The following is a 19,121-nucleotide window of genomic DNA, read 5'->3' on the forward strand; positions in this document are numbered from 1 at the left end:
CACACACACACGCACGCAGACAGACACACACAGACACACGGGAGGGGCTAGGAGAGGGTTTGATTGGGAGTTTGGGATTAGAAGATATGAACTGATATATAGGGAATGGATGAACAACAAGGTCCTACTGTATAGTGCAGGAAACTATATTCAGTATCTTGTGATAACCCATATGGAATCAAGAATATGAAAAAGAATGTGTATGTATATTGAGTCACTTTGCTGTACAGCAGTAATTAACACAATACTGTAATTCAGTTATACTTCACTATAAAAACTAAAATTAAAAAAGGGGACAGTAAAGACAATAACTAATGAATTGAAGCTAGTCAAATATTGTATGTTTAATCTTTAAGTTCGTAATGCTGAAAATTAAAAAAAGTTGCTGTTGGGCTAACACATTATTTTAACAATTTTGGTAAGTAAAGAAAAATAAGCATTTATCGTACTTTTCTTATATGAATTGTATCTCAGGGTAGCCAAATAGGTCATAAGAGAAGTTTTTTTCTGTAGATGTATTCTATGTAAAAAAGAAAGAGGGATAGACTTAGAATATCACCATTTTGCATCTCCTAATAAATAATGTCTAGGCAAAGATCTCCACTAGTTGGTAATATCATGGAGACATTGAGGGACTTCCCTGGTGCTCCAATGGCTGAGATTCTGAGCTCCCAATGCAAGGGACCCAGGTTCTATCCCTGGTCAGGGAGCTAGATCCCACGTGCTGCAACTAAGAGTTCTCCTGCTGTAACGAAAGATCCCACATGCCTAACAAAAAGAATGAAGTCCCCAATGCCACAACTAAGACCTGGTGCAGCCAAATAAAAAGTAAACTTTTGGAAATGCGCCATGCTGTCTGTACCTTAGTCTTGCACTGAGGTCATAATCCTAAATCTGATCTAGCCTTTACATTTAACCACCAATTTATAGGAAATAGAAAAGACAAAAACAAAGCAAAAACTTGTTAACACTGTGGGGATTCCATTGACAAAATTCATAATGAGAATCTCTACAAGAAAACCGTCTGATTTTTCCAACCCCAAATTCTACGGATTACAAGAAACTGAATAATAAAAGAGATATAGGGATGACAAATGAAAGGAGACAAGAAATAAACATATCATTCAGTACAGAATAACTGAAAAAATATTTACACAGCAGTTGGGGAGATATGAATACTGGCTTGATATTTGATATTAAGGGATTAGTTTTAATTTTAAATTTGCTGTGAGGCTGGATTTTTGCCCCTTTTCCTCTCCAGGCTCAGGGCTTCTATAGAGCTATAGCACTGTTACCATAGATTTTAAGTCTGATTCGTTTTCTTAGATACTCTCCCCTTACCTCCCCCTGAAGCTGCCCCCTGCCTCTCTCATAGACTCTCTAAGACTGACAGATGGGTCTGAGCCTAGCTCCTATCAACTCTGCTTTTGCCCTGGATCCTGGTGCACATGAGATTTTGTGTGCAGCCTTTAAGAACGAAGTCTTTATTTTCCTCCAGTCCCAGGGGGCTCCTGCAGTTAAGCTCTATTGGCCTTCAAAGCCAAGGGCTCTGAATGGCTCATCTGCCTATTGCCAGAACCTTGACATGGGGCTCAGAACTCTTAACTCCTCTGGGAGACCCTTTGCAATACGGTTATTTTCCAGTTTGTGGGTTGCCCACGCAGAATATTATGGGATTTGATTGTATCACAACTCTGCTCCTCCTACCGGTCTCGTTGTGGTCCCTTCCCTATGCCTTTGGACTGGAGCCCGCCAGGCTCCTCTGTCCATGGAATTTTCCAGGAAAGAATACTGGAGCAGGTAGCCATTCCTTTTTACAGGGGATCTTCCTGACCCAGGGATCAAACGCGGATCTCCTGCATTGGCAGCAGATTCTTTACTGTCTGAGCCACCAGGGAAGAAGCTCTTACGTCTTTAGTTATAGAAAATCTTTGTGGGTAGTTTCCAGTTTTTTTCATTGATGGTTGTTCTACAGGTAGTTGTGAATTTGGCGTGCTCATGAGGGTAGGTGAGTTTAGGGTCTTTCTACTCCACCATTTTGCTGTTCTCCTATAAAATCTTTTTTTTTTTTTTTTAAATTTGATTAAAAAAAACCATGTTTGTTTTTGGCTGTGTTGAGTCGTCTTGTGACACGTGGGTCTCTGCTTCCTTATGTGGGCTCTTGGTTGCAGCTTTCGGGCCTCGCTCTACTTGGGGCACGTGGGCTGTAGAGTGCAGGGGTCTAGTTGTGGCATGAGGGCTCCAGAGTTCGTGGGCTCTCCAGCTGTGGCCTGAGGGCTCACTAGTTACGTTGTGAGGATTTAGTTGCCCCGTGACATGTGGGATCTTAGTTCCCCATCAGAGATTGAGCCTGTGTACCCTGCCTGAGAAGGTGGCTTCCTGACCACTGAACCACCAGGGAAGCCCCTCTCTTACAAAGTCTTAATGGAAGCTTTCTGTGGAGCTGTTGGGTGGGAGGCGAAGGAGGCAAGCTCTCTCTTCTCCTTGCGTCAGTGTGGCCCTTTCTTTTCCTTTAGTTGACCCTTTGCTGACTTGAGTGTATAATGTAAACAGTCACTCACTTGTGTCTGACTCTTTGGGACTCTGGACTATCTAGCCCACCAGGCTCCTCTCGCCCTGGGATTTTCCAGGCAAAAATACTGGAGAGGGTTGCCATTTGCTGACTTGGATCTCTTAAAAAGTCCCAGTTTTATGTACCTGTCTCATTTCTACTTCCCCAACTTACAGCCTCATGTTTCCTGTGATAGTCTTAAGTGGCCATTAATACTTTCAGTTCCTGTATCATATTCCCTGTCTCCCAGGATTTCCCTTAATTTCTGAAAAACGTGTCTATTTCAAAACAAAGCAACTGTAACATTTAATTGAAAGAGTTTTCACTTCCAATTTATGAAATGGAGTCCTTAAATTAGTCCTTAAAATCATGGTTTAATTTATAATTTTAAAATACAGTGAATTCAGTTTAAGCTTAAATTATATTATGAAAATAATAAACGCACGGTGGAAAAAATGTAAACATTCTGAAAGATTTAAGATGAAAAGTTACCAGACAGGTACCCAGAAGTCACCATAGAGTTAATGGTTTCTGTTGTGTCCTTTCAGGAGCTCTCTAAGTGTGTATAAGCATGACTGTGTTACTTAAAGGGAATTTTCTCCACATGTAGTAGTGATAGTGTTAGTCGCTCAGTTCTGTCCTACTTTTTGTGACCCCATGGACTGTGCCTACCAGGCTCCTCTGTCTGTGGAATTCTCCGGGCAAGAATACTGGAGTGGGTTGCCATTTCCTTCTCCAGGGGATCTTCCCCACCCAGGGATCAAAACCTGGGTCTCCTGCATTGCAGGCAGATTCTTTACCACCTGAGCCTTGTGCAACTCGCTTTTTATGTATATTTGGTTTATTGACAATGTTTTTGAATGTCTTGCCACTGTACGTGTGAAGCTCTGCTGTATGGTTATTTAATCGTTTCCCTAATGTTGGACATACGGTTCTTTCTTATTTTAAAGTTGCTTTACTGACAGTGAACACTCTTTTTAGTGTGTCTTTGTATTTGTGTGATTACAATAAACTACCAGAGGAGTTTTCTCTATTGAAGAGTATGCATTATTCTTATATCTGTCTAGGAGATTGCATTAGTTATAATCAAGTTAACAGTACCTGAGAATACTGGTTTTCATACTTCCTAGTTCATACCAAATTTTTTAAATACAGTTTTATTGAGGTATAATTGACGAACAATGAACTGCATGTATTTAAGTGCACAGTATGATAGATTTTGACACGTGTTCGCTGATGAAACCATCACCACAGTCAGGATGGTGTACATGTGTGTCATCTCCAAAATCTCCTCGTTCCTGTTTGGTTACCCTCATTCCCACATGTTCCTTCCCTGCCAATTTAAGTGGGAAAAGGTGACATTGTTTAAATTTGCGTTTCTTTAATATGAGTGAGGTTGCATTAAAGTGTGTGTATATATATATATATATACATATATTTGTTGGATATCTTTTTCCCCTCTAGGAATCTTGTAAAGGTGTCCTTTAGCCTTTCTGTCTTGTGTTCATCTTTCTCTCACATTTTTGGTGATGTTTGTAAGTTAAGGCTACCAGACCTTTGTCTTTTTTGAGTTTAGTCCCTTATTTTTTCATAAAATCTTTACAGTGTTTTCTGGGTTGGTTTTTCCTGTTTTTTTCCTTGATGGCTTTAAGTATTACATGAGACATAGGGGGAGGAAAAAACCCTTTTACAAACAAAATTATTTTACATGAAAAGAAATACATTTGTCTTCTAGTTTTTCATTGTTTAACTTTTTAACCTATAAAACTTTGATCCGTGTATAATTTAGTTAGGGGCTTTAATTTTTCCCCACAGTGGCTTCCATTTTTGCTGATACTATTTATTAAATCATAGATTTACTTACTGACTTGAAATGGCTCTCTGATTTTATACTAAAATTTTCTTACGTATTTTTATATTTATTTGGCAGTTTTTGGGCAAGAGGTAAACATTCTTATTTCCTAGTGAAGTTTTCCAATAGTTCCCTTGGAGTTTTTTGAATAGCATTTGACATTCTTGTCTTGTCATTTACATTTCATGTTTAGTTTGTGAAATGATATTAAGTATTATGTCTTTTTTGGGAATAGGCAAGAATAAATAGATTATTTTATCATTTTAGTACCCTCATTGATGAGTGACCTAAGGTGATGCACTTTAGCTTAACACTTTTTAACTTTCCTGGTGCTCAGACGGTAAAGAATCTGTCTGCAGTGCAGAAGACCGTGTTTCAATCCCTAGGTCGGTAAGATCCCCTGGAAAGGGGAATGGCTACCCACTACAGGATTTTTTGCCTGGAGGATTCCAGGACAAGAGGAGCCTGGCACGTTACAATCCATGGCATCACAGAGTCAGACGTTAGTGAGTGATGAATGCTGTCACTTTAACACCCTAGCAAACTTTCCCAAAGGATGATAGGGTTTGAAGTGTGTTTTCTGTTTGTTGATAAATTTGATCAATACCATGCATCAGTTATTAGGACTGCCTTGTGGTAGTGGAATTGGACACAATTGATGAGGTTTAGGGTGGTTAGAGGGCCACAAGGAGAAGTTATGGGAGGAAGACTGTGGATCAAAACTAGGAAGAATATTCTGAAGTCTTTATAGAAGGAACTTATGGGAGGTGTTTATTCCTAATAAGCATAAAATCGCTGACCATTCAGATGGATGTAGTTGAATTAGATGGCCTCTTCCAACCTAGAGATCTTGTGAAGAAGTAGATTTTAAGACTAGATTTTAGGGGAAGTCTTCTGTATATGGTGTAACTGTGTTGCAGATACATCAGTGGTATGAATTTCATGTTCTAATGTTAATTTTTTGAACAATTTTGATTTATATTCATCTTTAGAAACTGATTTTATGTATTGATTTGAAATACTAATTATTTAAATGTATTATTACGTTTCTGGTAGTAAAGCTTTTAATTTGTCTAACTTAAGTTAGCTTTCTTTACAGAGTAAACTTAACCAGGTTATTTCCTGTGGATATGTTTTAAAATGAACAGTGTCTTTTCCTGAGAAAATGGACTAGCTGGGGCTTGATGGATAAGCAAAAATCTGAAGGATTGGCATAACTCTGAGAAGCTACCAGCTATGTGGATCCGGTTTTTTGGAGAAGCTGTTCAAAATGATTTATCTAGTCTTGTATTAAAGGGAAGACAATGAGTCTGGTTAAAAGAGAACAAATGAAATAGAAGTTTCATGTGTTGTGACATGATACCTAATGGAGAAGTTAATTTCATTACTCATCTCTGGCTTTGGTTGGATTTGTTTCAGATGAGGGTAGCAGTACTCTAGATGGGGTATTGCTGAAATAATTTAAGGGATGTGTTAATAAGGTGTGAGTCATAGAAATAAGTATGTATTGCAGTATACAAGGAGAAATTGCACCTCAGCTTTAAGATTCCAGTGTAGTCTGTAAAGTTAATTTTAGGAAGTTGTAAATGGAGTTCCCATGTTAGGCAATTCAGTGTTTGGTTTGTTAGAGTATCTTATCTTTTGGTTGCTTTGAATCTTTTCCTCTTGTTGTAAAAAATAATTTTATATTTGTATTATGGACTCTGGGGCGATTATACTTTTGTTGTAGTGACTAACTAAAGAATAGAAATTTAGATAAGTTTTTGTATTTTGATGGCCTTTTTAGGAATTGATTCATATGTTTTTTTATTGGTTTGTAGAATCAAGTTTAAAAAAATTTTTATTGTAGATTTAATACACTTGTAAACTTTTAAACTTTTTCAGCTATGCAGTATATAAGATGAATTCACTTATTTTCATGTGTTTTCTTGAAGTACTTTATACAGTTTTTCAAGTTTTCTGGATGTCCTTATTTGATCTGAATGATCAAGCCTTTCCTCTACTGATTTGAAATAATTTACAATAAACTAAATTAAAAAAATCAGTTTGGATCTGTTTCAGATTTTGAGTATTCTCTCTTCATTTATCTTTGTTGCACTGTGATATATCATGTTTCTATAATTGCTAGGCTATTATGCCCTGTCGCATAGAATTCTGTGAACGTGTACATAAAGAATAAATGCTCTAGGATTTTAGGAGGAGGAGAGCTGTCTGTAGGCATGGTGCTTGAGCTGGAAGAGTAGATCTCATTGACACTCAGGTTCGGTTTTATGCCCTGTTTTAGTTTTAAAGTTGTGGTGTCTGTTTGTTTGGCTCTGTTGGGTCTCTGTTGCTGCGTGTTGGCTTGCTCTAGCTGTGCAGGGCTGGACTCTCCTCTGGGGGCTTCTCTTGTTGTGGAGCATGGGTTCCAGGGCGTGTGGGTTTCAGAGGTGGTGGTGCCTTAGCTTCCCCATAGCATGTGGAGTCTTCCTGGGCCAGGGATTGAACTTGTGTTCGTTCCCTGCGTTGGCAGGCGGATTCTTAACTGCTGGACCACCAGGGAAGTCCTTTGCTCTGTTTTGTAGATGCTCTATAGGTACTTAATCAGCTAGATCATAGGTTCATTTAAAGTCAGTGAATCTATTTGTCCAATACTGATAAACATCTTGTGTTCTCCATTCCAGGTTTTAAATTTAAGTGGAGAATAAAGTGAGCAAAACTTATAAATAAAATATTAGCCATATAATAATTAAAATGTGTTTTATAGGACCAACAGTGCCCCCTTTTTAACCCTTATTCTGAACTAATAACTTTTCCATTTCATTAAGAAAATAGTAGCATCAGGAGGATAATTTACGCAAACTTATACACTGTGTCTGCCTCTTTGCCTGTGCCTGTATATTCCCTAGATGTCTGTGCTCCATCTAAGGCCAGTCTCTTTACTTGCACACCAAATTCTTTCCCTCTTGCCGTTTGGGAACGTTGCCCCTCACCCCCTCTCTCCTGCCTCATCAGGCTTTCCCCTTCTACTGGATTGTCTTTATCACTGTATTAACATGCTGTAATTCTTCTGCCTGTACAAACCAAACTCCCAACCTCATATTCCCCTCCCGCTTCCATTGCATTTTTCTTTATTACTTCACAGGAAATCTCCAGAGAGTCGCCTCATCTGCTGGAGTTCTCACTTTTCAATTCCTTTCAGTCAGGCTTTGATGATCACCACTCTATTGTTTTGGTCAAAGTTACCACTAAATGTCTCTGTGGCTAAAATCCAGCACAGTTTCTAGTTTTCGTTGTACTTTATTTGCTAACACCATTTAACAAAGTTGATTAATATCTCCTTCTTGATATATTTTATTCATTTAGCAACCAGGGTGACATTTTCCTAATTTTCTTTTTATTTTATTCTCAATTGGCCAGGGGCTCCGTCTTGAGACCTGGGCTCTGTTTATACTCATTCCCTTGGTGATTTTTTTTCTCTAAGCCTCGGTCCTTCCAAGAAACTACATGATTGTGTTCATTGTCCTCTGCCCCCTTCAAATGATCTCTTCAACCTCATCTTCTACTACATTTCCTCTTGTACATTATACTTGTCTTTATTGTTCTTCCTCAAATGTGTCAGATATGTTCCTGTCTCATGTACTGTATACAAACTGTATATAAACTATGTAACAGTGTTACACATAACTGATGATAAAATAACTATACAAAGTAAATTAATAGACTGTTGTGGAAGATGGTAGTTGAAAAGATACTTTCATTGTAATGATTTGAGCTGTGTTTTGAGGGATAAGCGAAGATTTGATAAAAGGAACAAGGCAAAACTTTTTGGGTTTGATAGTAGGAAGGAGGGGCAATTGGACTTCGTAGAAAGTCACTCCTTTTGGTTTCCCGATTTAGAGTCTGCCGTGGCTTTTTACTGCTAGTTTTGTCTACTTGGTTGACTGCTAACCTTCTGTATCTGGTTATAGTTTATATTTCTCAAAATCATATCTAGAACTCCCAGACAAAAACTTACTCCTATATTCTTGAACTTGACATGTGATTTCATAGTTTACAGATTTCTTCCAAGCTGGAAGCATTGGTGTTGTCTTAGATTCCTTCCTAACTTTCACCATCCTCTAATCTCCATTGACTTAATTCACTCTATTAGATCTATTTAGCCTATTGAAATAGTCATTTTAATGGGTTTCCTTGCACCTGTGTTAACCTATCCATTGGATTTTATGAATTTGTGGGGGAGAAAGTGGTCTCCCCGTCCTATTCCTCCGCCATCTTAGGACCGCCCCTGGATTTTAAATTTTGATTGTAAATTGTTTGTAGAAGTCCTAATTGATTCATATCTACCTAGTTACTTTTGATAGTTTCTATTTTTCACTCATTCCCCAGTTTCCTCTTAGTTACTTTATGTGTGTAGGTTGTAATCTATATCTAGTAATTCAGGTATCTTAAATCTTTAGGGATGTGATCCCTTAGTTTATTTCTGTTGCCTCTTGCTCATGGTGGCTTATCTTGTGTTCTGTCATTTTGTGTTATGGGCTCTTATCTGAATGACAGTATTTGGGAAGCTTGAGCTTCCTGGGTTGAGGGAGCAATCCAGCAAAGAAGATGTGCATTCATTTTTGTCACATGCACTATGGGTACCACCAGCTTGGGACCGCTTAAATATTTTGTCTTGGCATTTCCAGGATCATATAAGTAGTTTGGACTTTAGCTTTGTGTAAGAAGAGACCCCTGAAACCAAGTCAGAATTGGGACCAAAAGTCAAAGGGAATGTGATAATATGGAAGAAATTAGCATTGGTGACTTTTGCTGTCATCTTATAATCTGAGCCTCTGCTTGTCTCCATGTTTTTCTATTAATAACTCAACAAATGTACGTTGAATTGCTACTATGGACTTAGATAGTATGGACTTTGATACCTGATTCCTGTCATCTTGAGTTAAATTAATTCTGTCTCAACTTCTCCTTCCCGTTTCTTTCACTTTTAAGTTGGCCACCCCCACTCCACTACTTCCTTTAAAAATCTTTCTGTCTTTCATCTTTTCCCTGTATTTCTCTGAATTTCATTCCCAGTTCCTTCTTGCCACCTTTCCCCCTGCTTTGTATTACTCCTCTATCTATGGGTATAATGTAAAACTGGAGTACAGAATGAAGCAGGGAAAAGGCTAATAGAGTTTTGCCAAGAGAACGCACTGGTCATAGCAAACACCCTCTTCTAACAACACAAGAGAAGATTCTACACATGGACATCACCACATGGTCAATACCAAAATCAGATTGATTATATTCTTTGCAGCCAAAGATGGAGAAGCTCTATACAGTCAGCAAAAACAAGAATGGGATCTGACTGTAACTCAGATCCTGAACTCCTTATTGCCAACTTCAGATTGAAATTGAAGAAAGTAGGGAAAACCGCTAGACCATGCAGGTATGACCTAAATCAAATCCCTTATGATTATACAGTGGAAGTGAGAAATAGATTTAAGGGACTAGATCTGATAGAGTTTCTGAAGAACTATGGACAGAGGTTTGTGACATTGGACAAGAGACAGGGATTAAGACCATTCCCAAGAAAAGGAAATGCCAAAAAGCAAAATGGCTGTCTGAGGAGGCCTTACAAACAGCTGTGAAAAGAAAAGAAGCGAAAAGCAAAGGAGAAAAGGAAAGATACACCCATTTGAGTGCAGAGTTCCAAAGAATAGCAAGGAGAGGTAAGAAAGCCTTCCTCAGTGATCAGTGCAGAGAAATAGGGGAAAACAATACGATGGGAACAACTAGAGATCTCTTCAAGAAAATTAGAGATACCAAGGGAACATTTCATGCAAAGATGGGCTCGATAAAGGACAGAAATGGTATGGACCTAACAGAAGCAGACGATATTAAGAAGAGGTGACAAGAATACACAGAAGAACTGTACAAAAAAGATCTTGATGACCCAGATAATCACGATGGTGTGATCCCTCACCTAGAGCCAGACATCCTGGCATGTGAAGTCAAGTGGGCCTTAGAAAGCATCACTACAAACAAAGCTAGTGGAGGAGATGGAATTTCAGTTGAGCTATTTCAAATCCTGAAAGATGATGCTGTGAAAGTGCTGCACTCAATATGCCAGCAAATTTGGAAAACTCAGCGGTGGTCACAGGACTGGAAAAGGTCAGTTTTCATTCCAATCCCAAAGAATGGTAATGCCAAAGAATGCTGAAACTGCAAACAATTGCACTCATTTCACATGCTATCAAAGTAATGCTCAAAATTCTCCAAGCCAGGCTTCAGCAATACATGAACTGTGAACTTCCAGAGGTTCAAGCTGGTTTTAGAAAAGGCAGAGGAACCAGAGATCAAATTGCCAACATCCACTGGATCATGGAAAAAGCAAGAGAGTTCCAGAAAAACATCTATTTCTGCTTTATTGACTATGCCAAAGCCTTTGACTGTGTGGATCACAATAAACTGTGGAAAATTCTGAAAGAGATGGGAATACCAGACCACCTAACCTGCTGCTTGAGAAACCTATATGCAGGTCAGGAAGCAACAGTTAGAACTGGACATGGAGCAACAGACTGGTTCCAAATAGGAAAAGGAGTGTGTCAAGGCTTTATATTGTCACCCTACTTATTTAACTTCAATGCAGAGTACATCATGAGAAATGCCACGTTGGATGAAGCACAAAGTGGAATCAGGATTGCTGGGAGAAATATCAATAACCTCAGATATGCAGATGACACCACCCTTATGGCAGAAAGTGAAGAGGAACTAAAGAGCCTCTTGATGAAAGTGAAAGAGGAGAGTGAAAAAGTTGGCGTAAAGTGCAACATTCAGAAATCTAAGATCATGGCATCTGGTCCCATCACTTCATGGGAAATAGATGGGGAAACAGTGGAAACAGTGAGAGACTTTGTTTTTTGGGGCTCCAAAATTTCTGCAGATGGTGACTGCATCCATGAAGTTAAAAGACGCTTACTCCTTGGAAGGAAAGTTATCACCAACCTAGACAGCATATTCAAAAGCAGAGACATTACCTTGCCAACAAAGGTCCATCTAGTCAAGGCTATGGTTTTTCTAGTGGTCATATAGGGATGTCAGAGTTGGACCATAAAGAAAGGTGAGCACCAAAGAATTGATGCTTTTGAGCTATGGTGTTGGAGAAGGCTCTTAAGAGTCCCTTAGACTGCAAGGAGATCCAACCAGTCCATTCTAAAGGAGATCAGACCTGAGTGTTCATTGGAAGGACTGATGTTGAAGCTGAAACTGTAATATTTGGCCACCTGATGTGAAGAACTGACTAATTTGAAAAGACCCTGATATTGGAAAAGATTGAAGGCACGAGGAGAAGGGGGATGACAGAGGATGAGATGGTTGGATGGCATCACTGACTCAACGAACATGAGTTTGAGTAAACTCTGGGAATTGGTGATGGACAGGGAGGCCTGGTGTGCTGCAGTCCCTCGGGTGGCAAAGAGTCAGACATGACTAGGCGACTGAACTGAACTGTGGTATATTAATCACTGCTATAGTTCTTATTCATTTTGCCATTTTTAAACAAGGGGTTGAAAACTTTGAGTTCCTCTTAAACTAACAAATTGTAAAGTATTAAGGCAAGTGAGACTGCACCCATGATTATTGCACAGTTCTTTACGTATTCATCTTAATGACCCATTATTATACATGAGATATTTTGATCATGCAAGTAAAATTATGATTTTGATTATTCAGTATTTAATTGAATTTAGTAGTCTCAGTATTTACAGTTTTAACAGCAATATTTTATTGAGTTGATACTTGTTAATTCAACCCATTCTGATGTTATGTATTTAGTCTCAGCTTTTCTTATTATATGTGATGTTGCCCTGAACATCTTTACATATGTTTTTCTTTGTATATGTCTTGGGATAAAGCATCAGGAATATTGGATTAAAGCAACGCAAACATTTTCTTGACTTTAAATTTGCCTTGGTGTTTTGGTTGAACTCCTCTTAGATGTTCCAGAAAGAGAGCTCAAATGAATTGTATGAAGGGAATCTCCTGAAAATCTAAAGACTGAAATCATGATTCTTCCAGCCTCATATGAGACCTAGAAAAGGGAGCTAGAAAAATCATCAGGAATCTGTGTTTCAGAGTTTCTGTGGTCTCATGGCCTCTCTTCTCTGAAGGTTTGCTTCTTTATCTGCTTCGTCATAGATTTTGTCTCCTAAGAAAGACCTATGCTGCGTGGACTGGAGCTTGCTATTCATCAAAGACCTTCTGACTTTGATTTGACATTTTCCCAGCATTTTGGCTACTGCTCAGTGTCTTAGTCTCTTTTCTTTCCTCAGAGCAAAAATCCATAGAGTTCTAACTCATTATTTAGTCCTTTTTCTCCCCTAACCTAACCCTCAGCCAAAATTGAATGGGCTTTGTAGCCTGTGGATGGTAATATTAAACAAAATCCAAATGTAAAACATCTTTTAAAAATAATTTTTGGTTGACCAGTGACACTTAGGCATAATAAAATCTGTCTAATAAATAAAAAATTTTGGATAGTTCATTAATTATTAGAGAAGAACAATTCTATATAAGTTTCTTTTTAGTATTTTGTTAGCCTGTGATTCACTTTCCCCTTCATCTTGATAAATCTTTCTCTTAGTAGTCCAGGGTTATATTAATATCATTTAAATTTTGCTTAAATTATTGCAATAGAATGGGATTACCAATTTTGTTTTTGAAGTATAACTTTTTTGCAGTAAGAGGTACGTTGGAAAAAAATCAAGAGAAGCAACTTATTTGTAATTTATTTTAGTGCCAAATGACATATCGTAACATTTTGATTTTTACTTTATTTTCATATGCTTGATGGATCCCACCATATCATGAGGCAACGGTTAGCTGGAATAAAGGTGCTCACAGCTGAGTGAAGGAGTGAACTCCCTTTATTTTCTTTGCTATTAAGAGTGTGTACTTTCAGTGACTATCTAGTGTTAATAGTTAATGCCTCTTTATTCCATATATAGTATATTCATGAACATTGTACAGTAAGAGAAAAACTAAATACTGATAGTATCAAAAGTGGATATTTTGGAGAAAAATGAATGGCTCCTTTTTTTCTGTTAGAATCTTTTCACATGCTTGAAAGATAGAAGGATGTCTTACATTCCTAGTTAGCAAAAAAAATTTTTTCATAGTATATAGTATATTTGAACTGTAAAGTAATCAAGTATATGATTTAAAAAACTAACCTGTTTAGATTTGTAGATCAGGTTAATTCTGAATATCTGTTGAAAGAACAGAGGTTTTGTGTGTTTAATTTTTATAAGACTGACCCAGGTTTTTGTTTTTTCTTTTTTCCCCCCATTTAGGCTTTATAGGATCACATTAACAAAAGCACCATGGAGTTTTATGAGTCAACATATTTTATTGTTCTTATTCCTTCAGTGGTTATTACAGTAATTTTCCTCTTCTTCTGGCTTTTCATGAAAGAAACATTATATGATGAAGTTCTTGCAAAACAGAAAAGAGAACAAAAGCTTATTCCTACCAAAACCGATAAAAAGAAGGCAGAAAAGAAAAAGAATAAAAAGAAAGAAATCCAAAATGGAAACCTCCATGAATCCGATTCTGAGAGTGTACCCCGGGACTTTAAATTATCTGATGCCTTGGCTGTAGAAGATGAGCAAGTTGTACCTGTTCCATTGAATGTGGTTGAAAGTCCAAGTAGTGTTAGAGAAAGAAAGAAGAAGGAAAAGAAACACAAGCCTGTACTAGAAGAGCAGGTCACCAAAGAAAGTGATGTATCAAAGATTCCATGCAAAAAAGTAGAACCTGTCCCAGTTACTAAACAGCCGACTCCCCCCTCAGAAGCAGCTGCCTCAAAGAAGAAACCAGGGCAAAAGAAGCCTAAAAATGGAAGCGGTATTGTAATCTATTAAACTTTATTGCAGGATTATATTTGTTTTAATAACTTTAAGAGAGTTTGAAGTTAGATACTTTAAGTGTGCACGCATGCTAAATATTGAGTTTGAAATCGAGATCATTATCCTTTTCACTATTTGTTTTCATTAAATGTTGCTAGAAAGAGTTAGTATTGATCATAAAACAGCATTGAAAGCTAAATTTCACATTACACATATGGAAAAGGCCTTAAGTGGAAATATATAAAATGTGTTTTACTAAAACCACTAAAGACCTATAAATATCAGTAGTTAGAAGCTTTTACATTTATTTCAACCAATACTTTCTAATCAGTGTGATAAGAATTAAAGATGAAAAGAGAAATCAGGTATCATTTTCATCCTTGATTGATTTACTTTGCAAACATTTATCAGACATCTGTTTTGTGTTAGTCACTATATAGGTGCTAGGACTACAGAGGTGGAGTGCATTTCCCAGGTAGTCACATGCAGACTGTATACACAAGCCGAAACACGTTATTATGATATAAAAAGTGTAGTATAATGGGCTGGATATGTCTCAGTCAGTATAGGAGTACTGAAGTGGGTCACTTAGAGCATGTAATACCTAAAATTAATCTGAAGTGTTGAATAAATATTAGCTAGTTTTTCTTGGTGAATAGGGTGTTCTTAGGAGAAGGGTTAACAGATGCAAAGGGAAGGACATGAGAAATGGTGTGCTGATAGGTGAAGCTGTGAATTGTTTGCTCTGTGTGAAAGGTCTTGTGTTTACCATTAAGTTGCTTTTGTATCTTAACTTGTGGAGTGTGAAGTTATCATTATATTGGATTTTAAATATTTACTTGCCAGCTATGTCAAGCATGGTACTAGAGAAATAAGAGTAAAGGGGAGAGGAGGACATGTGAGCCAATAATGGAATATGACTTACATAAGAAAAATACAAAGTATAGAGGTAGTACAGAAGCCAAAACAACTGGTACATACAGGACCCGTGGGCCAAAAGCTTTGGAGAGGAGGCAGTGCCTGAACTGGGTTTGCAAAATGAGTCAGTTCATCAGGGAAATAGTGGGATTTTATTCCTCACTGGCAGAAGATCATGCAAAAAGGAATAAAAGTGCGAGAATGCAGTGTGCTGTTGTGGCCTGCAGTGGGAGGTAGGGGATGGTAGGAAACACAATTGAAAAGGTAATGGAGTGGGTAGATTATGATGATTTTTGTGTACACAGCTAAATAGGTGGGATGTTATAATTTGGCCATTGTTGAGGATTTTCAAACCGGTTAGTTTCCATTGACAGATTTACATTTTAGAAAGGTATTTTTGGCAGACCTTGGGAAAGGAAGTTTCATAGGGCAGTGTTTGATGTAGGCAGACTTGTTAAGAGAGTGTTGTTTTCTAAAGTTAAGCTGAAGGACTGAACTGTGGTAGTGACAGAGGAAGTAGAAAGGGGATTAGAGAGATCTGCAAAGGAGAAGTGACATGGCTAAGCTTATTGGATAGGATATGGCAGATAAAAAGGAGGAAGCAGGATTAAAGATGATTTCCAAGTTCTAAGTTAGGTCAGGGTTGGCAAACTGCAACCTGGGAGCCAGATCTGGCCTGTTTCTCGTTTTTTATAGCTCATGAGCCAAGAATGGTTTTTATGTTTCTAATAGGTTAAAAATAAAAGAAGAGTAATATTGTGTTCAATGTGGAAATGATATGGAATTGAAACCTCTCTGTCTTAAATCAAGTTTTTTTAAATGCAACAACACTCCTGTGTTAACGTCTGTTTGTGGCTGGCTCTCACAATGCAACAGCAGGTGAATAGTTGTGATAAAGTCTAAATGGCCCACAAAACCTTTACTGTCTGTTCAGACCTTTATAGGAAAGATTAACCAACCTTTTATTGGTAGATGTTGATAGCACTAAGAGGCAGTACTGAGGAGAGAGTGGATGTGGATGGAGAGGAGAAGGCTTTCAGTTTGCGTTTCTGGTGCCTGTTTGGGGGCTGTTCAAGTAGGGAGCAAGTCAGGATGCGGTAGGAAATTTAGGTACAGAGGCATAAGGCTAGAATACAGATTCAGAAGCCTTAAGCATGAAGGTAGTAGTTGATGTCATGGTTGTAGAGAAGATTATTCAAGGGAGGTATTTAAAATGAGAACACAGCCCTGAAAAATATTAGATATAAGGTATTCAGTAGGAACAGCTTACAAAGAAGACTGCAAAGGAATATTCCAAGTGTAAGAAAAGAATTGTTATGGAAGCTGAATTTTAAATTTTATTTATTTCATTGTGGTAAAATAAGTATATAAAAAATTTTACCATTTTAACCATTTTTAAGTGTATAGTTCTGTGGCATTAAGTACACTCACAGTCTTGAACAGTCATCACCACCAGCCATCTCAAGAACTTTTCATCTTTCCCAACTAAAATTCTGTACCCATTAAGCACTAATTTCCCACTCTTCCTTCCCCCTAGTTCTTGGCAAGCAACATTCTACATTCTGTGTCTATGAATTTGACTGCTCTAGGTACTACATATAAGGGAAATCGTACAATGATGGTCCTTTTGTGACTGGCTTGTTTCACTTAGCCTAATGGAGAGGAGAGAAATTTAAGGAGGTAGAGACCAATAGTTTGAAATGCTGAATAGAAGTTAAATAAGGATTAAGGGATATTATTGATAGAATCATGCATTTGGGACACTAGGGACCTGAGTAAAGTTTCTTATGAATATAATGGAAGAGATAAAAATCAGTTTGCAATTAGTTGAGAAATGATTGGTAGAAAAGAAAGTACAGACTGTTCTTTTGTCAATATAAGAAGGAAATGGGTGTGGGAGGCTAGGGATTACAGTGGTGGGAAGGGTTTTATTTTTTAAGATAAGAGATTTGACAATGCCTATAAGCTGAGTAGGGTTAGGAGTGGCTGAGAAATGGGATATAAAAGGAGTACTAGGAATCCTGATGAAGTTAAAGAGCAGGTGTAGCAGAGCAAGAAAGCTAGAATGATAAATGAGAGAATTGTGTATCAGAGTTTAAAATTTTGGTGGTAAAGCATTCTGGGAAGTAATCATTAATAAATTTTTTTCTGATGTGTTCATTGTTTGCTACTATGATTTTTCATTTATTTTTTATAAAGATGATCAGGATAAAAAGGTGGAATCTCTTACGGCACCTTCAAAAAAGCAAGAATCATTACCTCTGCATCAAGAGACTAAACAAGAAACTGGATCGGGAAAGAAGAAAGTTTCATCAAAGAAGCAAAAGACTGAAAATGGTGAAACATGTAGATATGTATTTTATAGCTACTAATTCTAGGGAAGTCTACTAGGACAGGGACCCTAGAGACCTCACGTGCTCCTTAATTCTCAGCTTAATGTGTATATTAACACCTTTAGTACTAAACAGATGGGCAGGGTATAAGTTTGTGGTGAAAACCTTAATCTGAAATTTAAAAAAGACAAAGTATTTATAAATATTCTCATTCTTAAGTGAGCTTTGAAAATAATGTAAATAACATACAAGCTCTATAGAAGAAAAGGTTTCCTTAAATATATGTACTTTCAATATCATGTAAAGATCATACTTGAGAACACTATCTAGATTTATCATTACCCTGCATTCCTAATCATTAAATGTAATGTGCATGTATATATGAGAAGCATCCAGTTAAAAGTGATGGAGCAGTTTTTATTCTCAGTTATCCACAAAATGTCTTAGCTATGAAATTTATATAGATTAAATAGTAATTTTTATAATATTGGGCTGTGATAGCAACCTGTGCTAGAAAATTGGAAAGGGAAAAGGTGAAATTCTGTTATTTGCATTAAAATTATGGTATATCAAGCAATCAGGTATAGAAAAAGTCACCCCAGTATTTGATAATATCAAATATTTATTACAGATTTTAAATAAAAGAACTGTATGTGTCTCCAAGTTTTTTTTTTTTTTTTAAGTAGGTATATAGAGAGATTTCTTTCCATATGGGTGTGGAAGTTTGTGTCTCTAACCAACAAATACCAGAATACTACTTAAACTCTTACAGTTCTTCACATTAAAGCTAGAAACTAAGAAAGCTTCCTACCTTCACTTTTAATGTTGTTTTGGAAGTTCTAACTAATGTAGTAAGATGTACCGTGTAAATTAGAGACGTAACTATTAGAAATGAGAAGATATCTGCAAGGAACAATGGCTGTTGTTTTTGTATCTAGCAAGTAAAAAAATCAGTTAAGAATTGTCGGTTGGAATGAGGTCAATAAAGTACCAACATACATAGAAATTAATAATTTTCCTTGAGCACTAGTTAAATGTGAATGGATTCTTAATCAAATCAGAAGAAACATGAGATCGAACCAAAACATGTAAGAATGTATAAGAAGAAATTTTCAGATATTGTTAGAAGAGATGTGTGATACACTGTAGATAACCTAAGTGATATGCTGTAAAATAATATTGAATGGATATTTCTTAATTTGAAGAGTGTTTTGACTTGTTAAAAAGGATAAATAGGAATTTGAAGCCAAATTGAGCTGGTAATAACTGCATTCATCATGAAACTTAATTGTGCTTACATGTTATTTTCTTACTCCATTATAAAAAACCTTGTGTAATTATGATTTGTAACTTAAATTGCAGTTTTGGTAGATGAACCCCTTATTCATGCAACAACTTATATTCCTCTGATGGATAATGCTGATTCAAATCCTATGGTGGATAAGAGAGAGGTTATTGATCTGATTAAACCTGACCAAGTAGAAGTAATCCAGAAAGCAGGGGCTAAAAAACTGAAGATTGAAACTGACAAAGGTAATGTATACAAAATGCAACAGCCTGTTGTATTGAAAAAACATATTTTTGAGTTCTTATGGAAT

The 19,121-nt window shown here is 37.1% G+C and overlaps 1 protein-coding gene across 4 annotated transcripts in view; it reads left to right on the top strand.

The window, feature by feature from the left end:
- KTN1 (kinectin 1) overlaps window positions 1-19,121 on the top strand; it is a 106,247-nt gene that overhangs the window by 14,551 nt on the left and 72,575 nt on the right. For all 4 annotated transcript variants that reach the window (XM_069596681.1, XM_069596682.1, XM_069596683.1 and 1 more), the window contains exons 2-4: window positions 13,718-14,270; window positions 17,390-17,527; window positions 18,886-19,056. In XM_069596681.1, the coding sequence (XP_069452782.1) occupies window positions 13,748-14,270; window positions 17,390-17,527; window positions 18,886-19,056 (832 nt within the window). In that variant the 5' untranslated portion in view covers window positions 13,718-13,747. The remainder of the gene's footprint in view (window positions 1-13,717; window positions 14,271-17,389; window positions 17,528-18,885; window positions 19,057-19,121) is intronic.

This window comes from Ovis canadensis, chromosome 7, assembly GCF_042477335.2.
Source record: "Ovis canadensis isolate MfBH-ARS-UI-01 breed Bighorn chromosome 7, ARS-UI_OviCan_v2, whole genome shotgun sequence".
Lineage (NCBI taxonomy): Eukaryota > Metazoa > Chordata > Mammalia > Artiodactyla > Bovidae > Ovis > Ovis canadensis.